The sequence below is a fragment of the Pan paniscus genome, chromosome 4, assembly GCF_029289425.2.
Source record: "Pan paniscus chromosome 4, NHGRI_mPanPan1-v2.0_pri, whole genome shotgun sequence".
Lineage (NCBI taxonomy): Eukaryota > Metazoa > Chordata > Mammalia > Primates > Hominidae > Pan > Pan paniscus.
In genome coordinates this window covers 152,277,672-152,293,386 of record NC_073253.2, presented here as the reverse complement: position 1 = coordinate 152,293,386, position 15,715 = coordinate 152,277,672, and the positions used below count along the sequence as shown (strand labels likewise).

At 43.4% G+C, this 15,715-nt stretch overlaps 1 protein-coding gene across 2 annotated transcripts in view; it reads left to right on the top strand.

Annotated features, from left to right (window-relative positions):
• Positions 1–12,850, top strand: part of HAVCR2 (hepatitis A virus cellular receptor 2) — a 31,967-nt gene extending 19,117 nt beyond the window's left edge. For both annotated transcript variants that reach the window (XM_034960875.3, XM_008972399.5), the window contains 3 exons: positions 3,235–3,388; positions 9,703–9,739; positions 11,382–12,850. In XM_034960875.3, the coding sequence (XP_034816766.2) occupies positions 3,235–3,388; positions 9,703–9,739; positions 11,382–11,574 (384 nt within the window). In that variant the 3' untranslated portion in view covers positions 11,575–12,850. The remainder of the gene's footprint in view (positions 1–3,234; positions 3,389–9,702; positions 9,740–11,381) is intronic.
• The last annotated feature ends 2,865 nt before the right edge of the window (positions 12,851–15,715 follow it).

Here is a 15,715-nt window from a genome sequence, read left to right as displayed (position 1 = left end):
GGCTGTAACATGCTGATGATGACAGTTCTAACCTCATAGGCCTGCTGTAATGAAGGACTGACGTGATGTGTGTAAAGTGCCTGGCATATAGTAAGAGCTTGAAAACCACAAAGAAGAAACATTAGCATTTTGTCCCTCTTATTCTTCAATTTCACAACTGTCTACCCTGTGGAAGGTTCAAAGATTCTTCATCTCCCTAGAATACCATTCTTCTTGCTTCCATTGCAACCCTAATGGGAAAGAGTATTTAAATTTATCTCTTTAAATATGGCAAGACACCAGTCAGGAATATTCAAAGTGAAGAGGTTTTTTTTTTTTTTTTAGACAGAATTTCGCTCTTGTTGCCCAGGCTAGAGTGCAATGGTGTGATCCTGGCTCACCTCAACCTCCGCCTCCCGGGTTCAAGCGATTCTCCTGCCTCAGCCTTCCGAGTAGCTGGGATTACAGGCATGAGCCACCACACCCGGCTAATTTTTTTATTTTTAGTAGAGACGGAGTTTCACCACATTGGCCAGGCTGATCTTGAACTCCTGACCTCAGGTGATTCACCAGCCTCGGCCTCCCAAAGTGCTGAGATTGCAGGCATGAGCCATGGCACCCGGCCTAATTTTGTATTTTTAGTAGAGACAGGGTTTCTCCATGTTGGTCAGGCTGGTCTTGAACTCCTGATCTCAGGTGATCCGCCCAACTTGGCCTCCCAAAGTGCTGGGATTACAGGCATGAGCCATGGAGCCCAGCCAATTTTATGTATTTAACCATAAATAAAGCCATACCTTAATTAACCTCAATTTTACTGTCCCTGCTACCTTCTCAGAATAAAAGAAAAACTGGCTGGGCTCACGTCTGTAATCCCAGCACTTTGGGAGGCTAAGTAGGGTGGATCACCTGTCAGGGGTTTGAGACCAGCCTGGTCAACATGGTGAAACCCCATCTCTACTAAAAATACAAAAAATTAGCCAGGTATGGTGGTGTGTGCCTGTGTAGTCTCAGCTACTCAGGAGGCTGAGACAGGAGAATCGCTTGAATCCAGGAGGTGGAGGTTGCAGTGAGCTGAGGTCGCGCCACTGCACACCAGCCTGGGCAACAAGAGCGAAACTCCCTCATAAAAGAAAAACCACTAGAAGGCAAGCTTGCAGCAATGACTTAAAAATTCTTTGAGGAGGCCGGGCACAGTGTCTCATGCCTGTAATCCCAGCACTTTAGGAGGCCAAGGTGGAAGGAATGCTTGAGACCAGGAGTTTGAGACTAGCCTGGGCCACATAGTGACACCCTGTCTCTACAAAAAATATTTTTTAAAATTTGGCCAGGCATGGTGCTGCAAACCTGTAGTTCCAGCTACTTGGGAGGCTGAGGCAGGAGGATCACTTGAGCCCAGGAGGTTGAGGCTGCATTGAGCTGTGATCATGCCCCTGCACTCCATCCTAGGTGACAGGGCAAGGCCTTGTCTCAAAAAAAAAAAAAAAAAAAAAAAATTACTTGAGGACATATCCAGGAGCCCACATTTATTTGACTCAGTTTCTTGCTTGTGTATTCACAACTGATGCTCAGCATCTTGTATTTGCTCCTTCTCTCTTTGCAATCAAACAGTGCTTTTTAAGGACCTGTATGTGCCCACAATGCTTAATGCACAATATCTTGCATATAGGACTCCTGTTATTGCAGGAATAATGTGTATTGAATCAATTTGTAAATGTATATTGAATAAATGGAAGATTTAACTTCCTTAAATTCATTGTTTTAAAAATGCTTATAATTATTTGTGTGTGTGTGTGTGTTTTGTATAAATGGGGTCTCAATATGTTGCCCAGGCTGGTCCCTAACTCCTGGTCTCAAGTGATCCTCCCATCTCAGCTTCCCAAAGTGCTGGGATTATAGGTGTGAGCCTGGCCTATAATTATTATTTATTTATTTATTAATTTATTATTTATTTTTGAGATGGAGTTTTGCTCTTGTCGCCCAGGCTGGAGTACAATGGCACGACCTTGGCTCACTGCAACCTCTGCCTCCCGGATTCAAGCGATTGTCCTGCCTCAGCCTCCCAAGTAGCTGGGACTGTAGGTGCCCGCCACCACACCTGGCTAATTTTTGTATTTTTAGTAGAGATGGGGTTTCACCATGTTGGCCAGGCTGGTCTTGAACTCCTGACCTCGTGATCTGCCTGCCTTGGCCTCCCAAAGTGCTGGGATTACAGGCGTGAGCCACCGCACCTGGCCTAATCATTGTTTTTAAAGAGAGAAAAAGAGAAAACCCATAGACTGAAATTTTAGAAACAGGATTTATTTTGTGTGGCTCTCAGTTATCAGAAAATCAAGTTAACTAGAGCAATAGCAATAATAGCTACGATTGATTGAACATTTATTATGTACCAGGCCCTGTACTAAGCATTTTACATTTTCTCTCACTTAGTTTTCCTAATAACTCTACAGGATTACTCAGCCCTTAGTGGCAGAGCAGGGAATTTTTTTTTTTTTTTTTTGGAGATGGAGTCTCGCTCTCTTGCCCAGGTTGGCGTGCAGTGGCATGATCTCAACTCGAGTACTCCACTTAAAGTGATTCTCCTGCCTCAGCCTCCCCACTAGCTAGGATTACAGGCATGTGTTACTACGCCTGGCTAAGTTTTGTATTTTTAGTAGAGACAGGGTTTCACCATGTTGTCCAGGCTGGTCTCAAACTCCTGATGTCAGGTGATCCGCCTGCCTAGGCCTCCCAAAGTGCTGGGATTACAGGCATTAGCCACCGCGCCCGGCCTCAGAGCTGGGATTTGAATCCACGACCGTCTAGCTGTAAAGTCTTGGCTATTGAATCACTGTCTTTTTGTGAAAAATAGACGTTTCATAGCAAGACACTAAATGTAAACTACTCTAAAACTCTCTGGGGAATCTTAGGGGATCTTGAACCAACAAGACTCCACTCTAAAGCCAATTTTTGCAGGGGCAGGGAAAGGGTCTTAAGAGCTTCTTCTCTTTTTTTTTTTTTTTTTTTTTTTAAGAGCTCCTTCTCTACCCACAACACAGAAGGGCACATTTTGTTTCCTTGCTAACTCCAAAGGTTAAGGGAGACCCTTTCTTGGGTTGGCTTGAGTGTTGGCTACAAGGTGACAGATCAAAGGTGATTTGAAGGACTCCGCCATCCTGTGATGTTGTAAAAGGGATGGTCCAATTCACAAATCTTGAAACTGATTACACAAGCGATTTCTAGCTGTTTTCTGCTTAAATCCTGTTTGTGTTTCCATAGCAAATATCCACATTGGCCAGTGAGTTACGGGACTCTAGATTGGCCAATGACTTACGGGACTCTGGAGCAACCATCAGAATAGGCATCTACATCGGAGCAGGGATCTGTGCTGGGCTGGCTCTGGCTCTTATCTTCGGCGCTTTAATTTTCAAATGTAAGTGTTTTTGTTTCTCTCTCCCTCTGATAACAAATTCTTCAGTGAGAACCAGTAAAAACCTAGATAGAAATGCAAATTCATGTTTATACCCAAAGATGATTAGACTAAATACCCTTTTGTCCATCCAAATCCTAACAATAATGGCTAATTTTTATTTAATATTTATTGTGTGTCAGGCAGCCACTGCGTTAAATGTTTTACATACATTTTATCATCATTACTGTCTTATGAGATAAGGAATAGTACCATCCCCATTTTACAGTGAAGGGAAGTCAAGCTTAGAGTAAGCTGCCTTCCCGAGGTTTCAACATCAGTACCTGGCAGAACCGGAAATCAAATCCAGGCAGGCTGATTCCAGTAAACTAATTTCTTTAATTCATGAATATGTCTAGGTTTGTTACGAAACACAACAACAAAAAACACTTCCTTCTGTGCAGTTTTCTGTTATTGGTTTCTCAGGCATACCTCTCTGGCAGTAGACTGCAAGTCCCTTTAACACTGGGTCATGACTGGGGTTAGGGAATGTTTTCCTCCATCATGGTACTTAGCACATAGCTTTTTCTAAGTTACTTATCCCCCCCCCTTTTTTTTTAAACTAGCAAACAAACAAAAACAAAAAAACAGGCCCGGCGCAGTGGCTCACGCCTGTAATCCCAGCACTTTGGGAGGCTGAGGGGGGTGGATCATTTGAGGTCAGGAGTTCGAGACCAGCTTGGCCAACATGGTGAGACCCCATCTCTACTAAAAATACAAAATTAGCCGGGTGTGGTGGCGCATGCCTGTAATCCCAGCTACTCAGGAGGCTGAGGCAGAGGAATCACTCAAACCTGGTAGGTGGAGGTTGCAGTGAGCTCAGATCGTGCCACTGCACTCCAGCCTGGGTGACAGAGTGAGACTGTCTTAAAAAAAAAAAGTAATAAAATATAAATAAATAAGCAAATAAATAAATAAATAAATACAATAGCCAGGTGCAGTGGCTCATGCCTGTATTTTCAACACTTTCGGAAGCTGCGGTGAGAGGATCAGTTGAGCCCAGGAGTTTGAGACCAAGATCAGCCTGGGCAGCAAAGCAGGATCCTGGCTCTACAACGTAATAATAATAATAATGAGCTGAGCATGGTGGCACACACCTGTAGTCCCATCTACTCAGGAGGCTGAGGTGGGAGGATCACTTGAGCTCAGGAGGCTGCAGTGAGCGGTGATTGCATCATTGCACTCCAGCCTGGGCAACAGAATAAGACAGTCTCCAAAAAAAAAAAAAAAAAAAAGTTGAAGTTGATGAATTTTGATGGAGAATTACAGTAGGAAGCCATCATCACAATCAAGATCTAAATACTTCCAGTACCCCAAAAACCTCGCACACTTTTGTTTTTTTGGAGATGGAGGCTGGAGTGCAGTGGCGCGATCTCAGCTCACTGTAACCTCTGCCTCCCGGGTTCAACTGTTTCTCCTGACTCAGCTTCCAGAGTAGCTGGGACTCCAGGCATGTACCACCACGCCCGGCTAATTTTTATATTTTTAGTAGAGACAGGGTTTCACCATGTTGGGCAAGATGTTCTTGATCTCCTGACCTTGTGATCCGTCCACCTCGACCTCCCAAAGTTTTGGGATTACAGGCGTGAGCCACTGCGCCTGGCCACTCACACACTTTTATAATTGTGTCTATTTTATTTTCTTGTAGGGCAGAAACCAAGTCCTTATGCCCCAGAGCGTAATACGACATAGCAGCCTTTCTTACTAATACACAAACAGGGACTGTGTGTGTAGAGTGAGCAATCACCTCAGATTAGCTCAAGACTAAAGGGTGTTCCTAAGATATATGGGACTTCTAGGGCTAAAACTGGAACAGTCCAAGAAAAACGTGAGTTGGTCACCCCACTAACTGTGGACTGAAGCTGCCAAGTGCTGTACGTGCATTAAATTCTCGTAACTACCCTATGAGATAGGTACTAATATGTTTCTAATGGAGAATCAGCATGCTAAAAGGTTAGGTCGCTTGCCTGCATTTACACAGTTAATTGAGAGATATTGGATTTGAAACCAGGACTGTCCTGCTCCTCATCTTTATGGTTTCTGCCATTATTGTTAAATGGATTATTCAGAAAAAGAAACTACCCCACCCACACTTACCTGGGTTTATTCAGAGATAGCCATGGAATTTTTGAATTGATCACATGAATACATATATATATGTATACACACATATATATATATATTTATTATTATTGGGACAGAGTCTTACTCTGTCACCTGGGAGCTGGACTACAGTGGTGTGATCTTGGCTCACTTCAACCTCTGCCTCCTGGGTTCGAGCAATTCTTGTGCCTCAGCCTTCCAAGTAGCTGAGATTACAGGCATATGCCACCACACCTGGCTAGTTTTTTTTTTTTTTTTTTTTGGTAGAGACGGGGTTTTGCCGTGTTGCCCAGAAAATCGGTCTCAAACTCCTGAGCTCAGGCGATCCTCCTACTTCAGCCTCCCAAAGTGCTGGGATTATAGGCGTGATGAATATATACATACTTAAAAATAGAGGCTGAGCACGGTGGCTTACGCCTGTAATCCTAGCACTTTGGGAGGCCGAGGTGAGTGGATAACCTGAGGTCGGGAGTTCGAGACCAGCCTGACCAACGTGGAGAAACCTCATCTCTACTAAAAATACAAAATTAGCCGGGCATGGGGGCATATGCCTATAATTCCAGCTACTCGGGAGGCTGAGGCGGAAGAATCGCTTGAGCCCAGGAGGCAGAGGTTGCAGTGAGCTGAGATCGTGCCATTGCACTCCAGCCTGGGCAACAAGAGTGAAACTCCATCTCAAAAAATAAATAAAATAAAATAAAATAAAACAAAATAAAATAGAAATAGAAATGAGATCTTGCTATGTTGCTCAAGCTGGTCTCAAACTCCTGGGCTGAAATAATCCTCCCACCTCAGCCTCCCAAAATGTTGGGATTATAGGCATGAGTCATTGCACTTAGCCTCACTTGAGTATTTTCAAAACAGACTAGGGAATGTTAAGGAGCATTGATAACACTCACTACTTTTTTGACTTCTGCCATGGCTCAAAGTAAAACTTTGAGCTTTACTATTATATATATTAGAGACCACTTTATATATATATATGTGTGTGTATATATATATATAATATGACCATAATTTATACATATTAGCAATTATTCTAGTTTGTATAAAGAGTAATGGGATCTAGAGGGAATCTGATGCTTTGTACACACACATATATGCCACTCCAAAAAAACATGGCTACTGAGAAGTACACATAAGAAAGGCCTTCTTTCGTTTCCAATCTTTTCCCTGGAAGTTGCTGGAGAAAATATTAAAATCAAGGTGACAGCTTTTTAAGTCATGACCTCACAAAAACAAACTGACACTCAATAATGCCCCACAATCTTCCATCTTTCTAGTGTACTCTCTGAGATGACCATCCATACCTCAGTGCTGCTCAAAACTTCTTTGCCCCTCTCCTAACTGATGAAATATGAAAGGGCTGTTTAATCTCCATTGCCTAGGCCAAGACTTCATCCTTCTTTTTATCCCTTTCTTCTGAGTCATCTCTCTCCTTTTCTGTTTATGCTATTTTCTTTAGCAGAATATATATTCTAGTCCATGCATTCCTCTCCAGCTAGTCCCATTTCTCAACTCGTTCTCACAGCCATATTTTTCAAAGGAGTTGTCTCTACTTTTCACCCATCTGCACTCCTTGACCCACCATCATCTAGTTTCTGCTCCAAAGCACAACGGAAATGGTCAAGCTCACCACTGACCTTCAGTTTTCTAAATTAAATATTAACAGATACCTTTATCTTTCTTTTTTTTTTTTTGAGACAGAGTTTCACTCTTGTTGCTTAGGTTGGAGTGCAATGGTGCGATCTTGGCTCACTGCAACCTCTGCCTCCCCGGGTTCAAGTGATTCTCCCCCCTCAGCCTCCTGAGTAGCTGGGATTTCATGCATGCGCCACCATGCCTGGCTAATTTTGTATTTTTAGTAGAGACGGGGGTTTCACCATGTTGGCCAGGCTGGTCTCAAACTCTTGACCTCAGATGATCTGCCCGCCTTGGCCTCCCAAAGTGCTGGGATTATAGGCGTGAGCCACCGATCCCAGCCTGATACCTTTATCTTTATTATAGTCAACCTTTTAAATTGATCACTCATTCTAGAAAGTTCTCCTTCTCTTGGCTTCTGAAATGACGTTCTTCTATTTGATCCATTGCTTTTCAGATCTTCTTCTGCCTGATCCTTAGATGTTGAGATTCCTTAGGGCTGGGTATGGTGGTGCACGCCTATCATCCCAGCTACTCAGGAGAATGAAGCAGGAGGATCACTTGAGCCCAGGAGTTTGAGGCTGTGAACTATGATCTTGCTGCTGCATTCTAGCCTGGGTGACACAGCACAGGGAGACCCTGTCTCAGAGAAAAACAACAACAGAAGATTCCTGCCGTCTTCCTCCAACATACATCTAAAGTCTTTTCATTATTCTGCATCTCTTTTGGCCATTCCTTACTCCAAGACACCATTATTTCTACTTAATTTATCTTCTCATTTCTTTATTCCTCCTTCGAATCCAATATTAAAACCCAAATCAATGTCTGAGCACAATGGCTCATGCCTATAATCCTAACACTTCGGGAGGCCAAGACAGGAGAGTCACTTGAGGCCAGGAGTTTGAGACTAGCCTGGGCAACATATTGAGATTCACCCAGGCTGGAGTGCAGTGGTGTGATCATGGCTCACTGCAACCTCTACCTCCCAAGTTCAAGCAACTCTCCTGCCTCAGCCTCCAAGTAGCTAGGACCACAGGCATGTGCCAGCATACCTGGCTAGTTGTTATATTTTTAGTAGAGATGAGGTTTTACCATGTTGCCCAGGCTGGTCTCAAACTCCCAAGCTCAAGAAATCCACCTGCCTTGCCTCCCAAAGTGCTAGGATTACAGGCGTGAGCCACTGCATCCAGCCCAAAAACATTAAAAAAAATTATCCAGCTGTGGTAGTGTGCACCTATAGTTCTAGCTACTCAGAAGCTGAGATGGGTAGATCCCTTGAGCCCAGGAGTTCAAAGTTGCAATCAGATATGATCTTACTACTGCATTCCAGCCTGGCCAACAGAACAAGACCCTGTCTCAAAAAAAAAAAAAAAAAAAAAAAGAAAAGAAAAGAAAAGAAAGGAAAATTTTAAGTTTCAAATTTTTGAAACTGCATCCCCAGAAGACACCTTGAAAGACCTTGATCCAGAGGTACCCAGTAAGCCACACCTGGATTCCTGACCCACAACACAGAAATGATGAGATAACGTAGTTGTTTTCAGAGGGTAAAAGAAACCCAAAACAAATAAGGATCACATCTCTGCCCTTCAAGGAAATCTAAGGTTTCCTACACGTCTTAGAATAAAATCCAGACTCCTGATTATGGCTGGAAAGGTCTTATTGGACCTAGCCCCAGCCTACCTTTCAGACCTTATCTTGGGCGGCTCCCTTAATCCAGCCACGTTTTCAGTTTCAGGCACTCAGCAAGATCTTTACAAGGGGCTCCCTCGTCCTGGAATGCTCCTTCTGGCTCTTTACTTGGCTGACTCATTTCAGAAACGAGCTTAAAGTTCATCTCTGAGGGTCCTTCCCTGACCACCCTCTCTATTATCTGTTTCACTATGATGTTGGTTTCCTTTATAATACATCATAATTTGAAATTATTTTGTTTTCCTATTTACTATTTCCTTTTTGTTGTTGTTGTTTTTTTTTTTTTGAGACGGAGTTTCACTCTCGTTGCCCAGGCTGGAGTGCAATGGCGCAATCTTGGCTCACCGCAACCTCTGTCTCCCGGGTTCATGTGATTCTCCTGCCTCAGCCTCCCGAGTAGCTGGGATTACAGGCATGGGCCACCACATCCAGCTAATTTTGTATTTTTAGTAGAGACGGGGTTTCTCCATGTTGGTCAGGCTGGTCTTGGGTCTGGGGTACTGTTTTCTTTTATTTCTTTGGTCTCCCGCAGGAGAGCGTGAGCTTCGTGAAATTAGGGCTCACAATTCACTTTTATGTTCCTGTGTTCCTTGTGCCAGGCAAACTGCCAGACACATAGTAGAGGTCTCATAATATTTGTTAAATAAGAAAAATGCATCTTTATTATTATTTTCGAGCACAGCCCATATAACTATCTAAGTCACACGTTGAGAGTTTCATTTAACTCAATCTGAGATGAGACCAGATTTCCCTAAACAATGCGTGCTTCCGGTGAACCTATTTGATTTCTTGTCTCATTTATTTTATGAAGGCATTTTTATTGGCTTTTCTTTCCCCCTTACTAGGGTATTCTCATAGCAAAGAGAAGACACAGAATTTAAGGTAAGAATAATGGAATGGGGTTGGGGAAAGGTGAGAATCTTGGAAGTCCCTACTCTAACATGTCTGATCTTTTCTCTGAGAAGTCCTGTCCTGGGGCTTTGAGATCTGAGTTTATACTTCCTTCTTTCTCTAGGTCTAGTTATGAAGTGAAAATGTAATATGCTGCTGTGTGTACTTCCTGACACCTCTACCTTCTTTAGTTCTAAAGTTAAGGTATAGAATTTATCACCCTAATAATACAACATGCTTATTCATCTCGATATTAATGGTTTTTCCAGTGAACCGAAACATCAACGGATTGAGCTCCTATTATATCCAGGGTCTGGGCTGAACTTAGGCATTACAGAAGTGAGCAAGAAACCCAGTATCTGTTCTCAGCATTTCTGTAAACCAGCCCAGGCATTTTCAACTTTAGTTTCCTATTAGAATCACCCGGGCACTGAAGTGTACTAATGCAGGGCCAATCCCAGAGCAACTGAATCAGAATCTCTGGGGATGAAGCCTAAGCATAGAAATTGTTCTAAAAGCTCTCCAGGTGATTCTGGTGAACAGTCAGGGCTAAGAACTGCTAGTCTGTTATAGACTCCTGTCTTGACCTTCGTTCCTGATTATGCACACCCACACATCCATTTCAAATAGGTATGGCTTACATAACTTACTAGATTTTAGACTTTTAGTGATGTTTGGCACATGAATGGAATACAATATATTTGGATTACAAAAATGACTCTGGGATAGGTGCTGTGGCTTACGCCTATAAGCCCAGCACTTTGGGAGGCTGAGGTGGGAGGATCACATGAGCCCAGGAGTTCGAGACCAGCCTGGGCAACATAATGAGACCTCTTCTCTACAAAAAAATGGAAACATTAGGTGGAAGGATTGCTGGAGCACAGGAGATGAAGGCTGCAATGAGCCATGATTGTGCCACTGCACTCCCACCTGGGTGACAGAGAAAGACCCAGCATCAAACAAAACAAAACAAAAACCTCTGTCCATTGAATGCTATCTAAAGCATTAATAATTTTTTTTTTTTTGAGACGGAGTCTGGCTCTGTCACCCAGGCTGGAGTGCAGTGGCACAATCTCGGCTCACTGTAACCTCTGATTCTCGGGTTCAAGCGATTCTCTGCATCAGCCTCCCAAGTAGCTGGGATTACAGGTGCATGCCACCACGCTGGCTAATTTTTTGTATCTTTAGTAGAGACGGGGTTTCACTATGTTGGCCAGGCTGGTCTCGAACTCCTGACCTCGTGATCTGCCAGGCTCAGCCTCCCAAAGTGCTGGGATTACAGGCGTGAGCCACGGCACCCGGCCCATTTTTTAAAAATCTAAATGTGTACATAATTGCAGACATCTTGATACTTCACCTAAACTTCAGCCTGCACCTCCTAGAAATAAAAATATTCTCTTAGCTATCACAATGCTGTTGTTATACCTAAGAAAATTAAAATTAATGGACATTTTCTCAATTGTTTCCCCATAGTATTTTATTGCTATTTCTTGGCTTTTCCCCTTGTCCAGCATCTGATCAAAGATCATGCACTATATTTAGTTGCTGTCTCTTTGGGAAAGCCTATTCTCTTAACTCTATTCCGTGTTACCTGGGAAATGCTTAACTCAACCGCAACCCTTTATTTCCACAGCCTCATCTCTTTGGCCAACCTCCCTCCCTCAGGATTGGCAAATGCAGTAGCAGAGGGAATTCGCTCAGAAGAAAACATCTATACCATTGAAGAGAACGTATATGAAGTGGAGGAGCCCAATGAGTATTATTGCTATGTCAGCAGCGGGCAGCAACCCTCACAACCTTTGGGTTGTCGCTTTGCAATGCCATAGATCCAACCACCTTATTTTTGAGCTTGGTGTTGTCTTTTTCAGAAACTATGAGCTGTGTCAGCTGACTGGTTTTGGAGGTTCTGTCCACTGCTATGAGGCAGAGTTTTCCCATTTTCAGAAGATAATGACTCACATGGGAATTGAACTGGGACCTGCACTGAACTTAAACAGGCATGTCATTGCCTCTGTATTTAAGCCAACAGAGTTACCCAACCCAGAGACTGTTAATCATGGATGTTAGAGCTCAAACGGGCTTTTATATACACTAGGAATTCTTGACGTGGGGTCTCTGGAGCTCCAGGAAATTCGGGCACATCATATGTCCATGAAACTTCAGATAAACTAGGGAAAACTGGGTGCTGAGGTGAAAGCATAACTTTTTTGGCACAGAAAGTCTAAAGGGGCCACTGATTTTCAAAGAGATCTGTGATCCCTTATTTGTTTTTTGTTTTTTGTTTTTGAGATGGAGTCTTGCTCTGTTGCCCAGGCTGGAGTGCAATGGCACAATCTCGGCTCACTGCAACCTCCGCCTCCTGGGTTCAAGCGATTCTCCTGCCTCAGCCTCCTGAGTGGCTGGGATTACAGGCATGCACCACCATGCCCAACTAATTTTTTGTATTTTTAGTAGAGACAGGGTTTCACCATGTTGGCCAGGGTGGTCTCAAACTCCTGACCTCATGATTCGCCTGCCTCGGCCTCCCAAAGCACTGGGATTACAGGCGTGAGCCACCACATCCAGCCAGTGATCCTTAAAAGATTAAGAGATGACTGGACCAGGTCTACCTTGATCTTGAAGATTCCCTTGGAATGTTGAGGTTTAGGCTTATTTGAGCACTACCTGCCCAACTGTCAGTGCCAGTGCACAGCCCTTCTTTTGCCCCCCTTATGAAGACTGCCCTGCAGGGCTGAGATGTGGCAGGAGCTCCCAGGGAAAAAGCAAGTGCATTTCATTGGTGTGTATTGGCCAAGTTTTGCTTGTTGTGTGCTTGAAAGAAAATATCTCTGACCAACTTCTCTATTCGTGGACCAAACTGAAGCTATATTTTTCACAGAAGAAGAAGCAGTGACGGGGACACAAATTCTGTTGCCTGGTGGAAAGAAGGCAAAGGCCTTCAGCAATCTATATTGCCAGTGCCGGATCCTTTGACAGAGAGTGGTCCCTAAACTTAAATTTCAAGATGGTATAGACTTGATCTGTCTTGCTTATTGTTGCCCCCCGCGCCTAGCACAATTCTGACACACAATTGGAACTTACTAAAAAAATTTTTTTACTGTTTTTTGTTTGTTTGTTTGTTTTTTGAGATAGAATCTCACTCTGTCTGAGTTCATTGTAGATTCTGGATATTAGCCCTTTGTCAGATGAGTAGGTTGCGAAAATTTTCTCCCATTTTATAGGTTGCATGTTCACTCTGATGGTAGTTTCTTTTGCTGTGCAGAAGCTCTTTAGTTTAATTAGATCCCATTTGTCAATTTTGGCTTTTGTGGCCATTGCTTTTGGTGTTTTAGACATGAAGTTCTTGCCCATGCCTATGTCCTGAATGGTAATGCCTAGGTTTTCTTCTAGGGTTTTTATGATTTTAGGTCTAACGTTTAAGTCTTTAATCCATCTTGAATTAATTTTTGTATAAGGTGTAAGGAAGGGGTCCAGTTTCAGCTTTCTACATATGGCTAGCCAGTTTTCCCAGCACCATTTATTAAATAGGGAATCCTTTCCCCATTGCTTGTTTTTCTCAGGTTTGTCAAAGATCAGATAGTTGTAGATATGCGGCGTTATTTCTGAGGGCTCTGTTCTGTTCCATTGATCTATATCTCTGTTTTGGTACCAGTACCATGCTGTTTTGATTACTGTAGCCTTGTAGTATAGTTTGAAGTCAGGTAGCGTGATGCCTCCAGCTTTGTTCTTTTGGCTTAGGATTGACTTGGCAATGTGGGCTCTTTTTTGGTTCCATATGAACTTTAAAGTAGTTTTCTCCAAGTCTGTGAAGAAAGTCATTGGTAGCTTGATGGGGATGGCATTGAATCTATAAATTACCTTGGACAGTATGGCCATTTTCACGATATTGATTCTTCCTACCCATGAGCATGGAATGTTCTTCCATTTGTTTGTATCCTCTTTTATTTCCTTGAGCAGTGGTTTGTAGTTCTCCTTGAAGAGGTCCTTTACGTCCCTTGTAAGTTGGATTCCTAGGTATTTTATTCTCTTTGAAGCAATTGTGAATGGGAGTTCACTCATGATTTGGCTCTCTGTTTGAACTCAAACAAATTTACAAGAAAAAAACAACCCCATCAAAAAGTAGGCAAAGGATATGAACAGACACTTCTCAAAAGAAGACATTTATGCAGCCAAAAGACACATTAAAAAATGCTCATCATCACTGGCCATCAGAGAAATGCAAATCAAAACCACAATGAGATACCATCTCACACCAGTTAGAATGGCAATCATTAAAAACTCAGGAAACAACAGGTGCTGGAGAGGATGTGGAGAAATAGGAACACTTTTACACTGTTGGTGGGACTGTAAACTAGTTCAACCCTTGTGGAAGTCAGTGTGGCGATTCCTCAGGGATCTAGAACTAGAAATACCATTTGACCCCACCATCCCATTACTGGGTATGTACCCAAAGGACTATAAATCATGCTGCTATAAAGGCACATGCACACGTATGTTTATTGTGGCACTATTCACAATAGCAAAGACTTGGAACCAACCCAAATGTCCGACAATGATAGACCAGATTAAGAAAATGTGGCACATATACACCATGGAATACTATGCAGCCATAAAAAATGATGAGTTCATGTCCTTGTAGGGACATGGATGAAATTGGAAATCATCATTCTCAGTAAACTATTGCAAGGACAAAAACCCAAACACTGCATGTTCTCACTCATAGATGGGAATTGGACAATGAGAACACATGGACATAGGAAGGGGAACATCACACTCTGGGGACTGTTGTGGGGTGGGGGGAGGGGGGAGGGAGAGCATTAGGAGATATACCTAATGCTAAATGATGAGTTAATGGGTGCAGCACACCAGCATGGCACATGTATACATATGTAACTAACAGGCACTCTGTGCACATGTACCCTAAAACTTAAAGTATAATAATAATAAAAAAAAAAAAGAAAAAAGAATCTCACTCTGTCGCCCAGGCTGGAGTGCAGTGGCATGATCTTCACTCACTGCAGCCTTGACCTCCTGGGCACAATTCACCCTTCTGCCTCAGCCTCCCCAGTAGCTGGGACTATAGCCATGCACCACCACGCCAAGCTAATTTGCATAGTTTTAGTAGAGACAAGGTTTCACCATGTTGGCTAGGCTGGTCTCAATCTCCTGGGCTCAAGCAATCCCCCCTGCCTCGACTTCCCAAAGTGCTGGGATTTGAGGCGTGAGCCACCGTGCCCAGACTAAATATTTTTGGAGTGAAAAAATTAAATAATCAGAAAGGTAGCTTTCTGGAAGACTTCCATTAGACAGCTCAGAGAGAGTGTGACTGCAAGTTCACTTCTTAGGGAACTCACAAATACCCAGAAGCTCCCATATTCACTCTTTTGTTTGTTTGTTTGTTTTGAGACAGAGTCTCACTCTTTTGCCCAGGCTGGAGTGCAGTGGCACAATCTCGGCTCATCACAACCTGTGCCTCCTGGGTTCAAGCGATTCTCCTGCCTCAGCCTCCCAAGTAGCTGGGACTACAGGCGTGCACCACCACACCCAGCTAATTTTTGTATTTTTAGTAGAGACAGGGTTTCACTATGTTGGCCAGGCTGGTCTCAAACTCCTGACTGTGTGATCTGCCCGCCTCGACCTCCCAAATTGCTGGGATTACAGGTGTGACCCACTGTGCCCAGCCCCATATTAACTCTTATCCAGGCCAAAGTGGCCTTTGTTTCTCAACATTGTTCAACTCAGGCCTTTGTTGGGGTCTTACTCTTTTGTCTATTTCCTTCTTTCTGCTGAGCCATCCTCAGCACATCGGAATGAATTAACAATATGGGCCTATCACTGCCTAAAAACCGGTCCTCCCCAGGTGATGACTAAGCTGTGATTGTGTTTCATGCAGAAGATGTTGGCCAGCAAGGCTGTCGCCAGCCTGCTTGTTTCTAGAAGTCTTTCTGACAGTCTCGTGTGAATTAG